Source organism: Sinocyclocheilus rhinocerous, unplaced genomic scaffold (assembly GCF_001515625.1).
Source record: "Sinocyclocheilus rhinocerous isolate Xijiao unplaced genomic scaffold, SAMN03320098_v1.1 scaffold31421, whole genome shotgun sequence".
Taxonomy (NCBI): Eukaryota; Metazoa; Chordata; class Actinopteri; order Cypriniformes; family Cyprinidae; genus Sinocyclocheilus; species Sinocyclocheilus rhinocerous.
The window spans coordinates 451-2,277 of record NW_015650255.1 but is presented as its reverse complement, the minus strand read 5'-3'; the positions used below and the strand labels follow the sequence as shown (position 1 = coordinate 2,277).

The window sequence follows — 1,827 nt, the reverse complement described above, 5'->3', positions numbered from 1 at the left end:
ACACAGGTACAGTCCATCAGGTCAAATAACTGACCAATGTTTTATTTAAAGTAATAATAATAATAAACGTAAGACTTAAGCGACACAGTACAATACACAATCAAGAGGTCCAAAACTGTCATGCTTGTGCTGTAAGTCAATGATTAATCTTTCATTTTTATTATTATTCCACTTTTATATTACAACCATTATTAGATTAATGTTATGAGAAGATCTAGCTGAATTTCAAACATTTTGAGCAACATCAGTATATTTATTTGTTTATGGAAAATAACTAAGACACCAGATAACAAACTTTTCACTAATTTATAATGCAGTTCAAAGCAATGATTTAAAAAAAAAAAATTCTGGTAGAATATCTCTATTTTGATAAATTGCATAGTTTCATGGTTGTTCCATAAAAAACTCTAAACCCCGGATAGAGCGGCTGAGTGAATGTGGTCTGGACTGTGTGGATGAGGCTCATTGTGTCAGAGACGCTGTAGAAGGACAGAGTTCCTGCACTGTGATCCACAAACACTCCTATTCTCCTGCTGATGGACTTCACAGGGAGTTCAGTCTCTACATTATTGTGACTGAATGAGTATCCAGAGTATTCGGAGCAACATAAACTCCAGGACTGATCATTACATCCAAATAAGCAATCCCTCCTCTCAACTTCTCCCTTCCTACGGATGTTTTTATATGACACTGCTACATCCACAATACCATTTTCACTCCGCTCAACCTCCCAGTAAGAGCGTCCACACACTCTCTTTCTACACAACACCTGCTCCCAGTAATCAAATCTGTCTGGATGTTCAGGGTACCCATAGTTCATGTCACCCTGAAAGATAACTCTGTTCCCATCAGACAGTCCGAGGACTGGATTCACTGTGTTCAGATCCAGAGTCAACTGGTAGGAGTCTGATGGAAACAAAACAGGTAACAGTACTTCAACACTTCAGAGAAAACAACTTCATGTGTCTGATAAATGTACCTTTGTGTGTGTTTTAAGTGCATGAATCTCACTCTCTTTATTTTATTTTTTTAGATATAAAGTAGAAATAATATTTGGTTGAAATACCAATCAGCTAAAACATTTTACAGCTGAAAAATACTTGGATTTAATATTTTTAAATCAGTTTAAACTGTTTTGTCTAGCTAAAACTGTCCACTACCAATTAATTTTGTCATATTTTGAGCTGAATACTGAAGTTGAAAAGATCCCAGATTTTCAATCTCGTCTCAGATTTCTGGACCCCTTGTTACATCCACAGCTATATAAATACATTTCTGAGCTTGTATATCTTTATAGTAACTTACATTGTAAGAACTCTTCTCTGACCTTGGGTTCAGGGGAAGGAATGATCTCAACGAATTTAACTGTGGAAACCAGTAGAACTTTTCAGTTTAAAAACACTGTTTTTACATGATATTGCTCACAGTAAATCATGCTTTATTCATTTCTGTGAACAAATACACTACCAGTCAAAAGTTTTTGAACATGTATGATTTTCAGTGTTTTTTAAATAATTCTCTTCTGCTCACCAAGCTTGCATTTATTTGATCAGAAATACAGCAAAAGCAGTAATATTGTGAAATATAACTCTTTTCTATGTGAATATCTATTAAAATGTCATTTATTCCTGTGATTTTAATGCAGATTTTTAATATGCAAATCAGCATATTAGAATGATTTCTGAAGATCATGTGACGCTGAAGACTGGAGTAATGATGCTGAAAATTCAACTTTGATCAAAGGAATAAATTACATTTTCAAATATATTAAAATAGAAAGCAGTTATTTTAAATAGTAAAAGTATTTCACAATATTACTGCTTTTGC

At 33.7% G+C, this 1,827-nt stretch overlaps 1 protein-coding gene across 1 annotated transcript in view; it reads right to left on the bottom strand.

Moving 5' to 3' along the window:
- Nucleotides 1-361: 361 nt before the first annotated feature.
- The window catches only part of LOC107711586 (tripartite motif-containing protein 16-like), a gene marked incomplete at its 5' end in the record, with an annotated part of 1,791 nt that continues 325 nt past the window's right edge, over nt 362-1,827 (bottom strand). Inside the window, 2 exons of the mRNA XM_016516591.1 lie at nt 362-906; nt 1,306-1,365. Coding sequence (XP_016372077.1) covers nt 362-906; nt 1,306-1,365 — 605 coding nt within the window. The remainder of the gene's footprint in view (nt 907-1,305; nt 1,366-1,827) is intronic.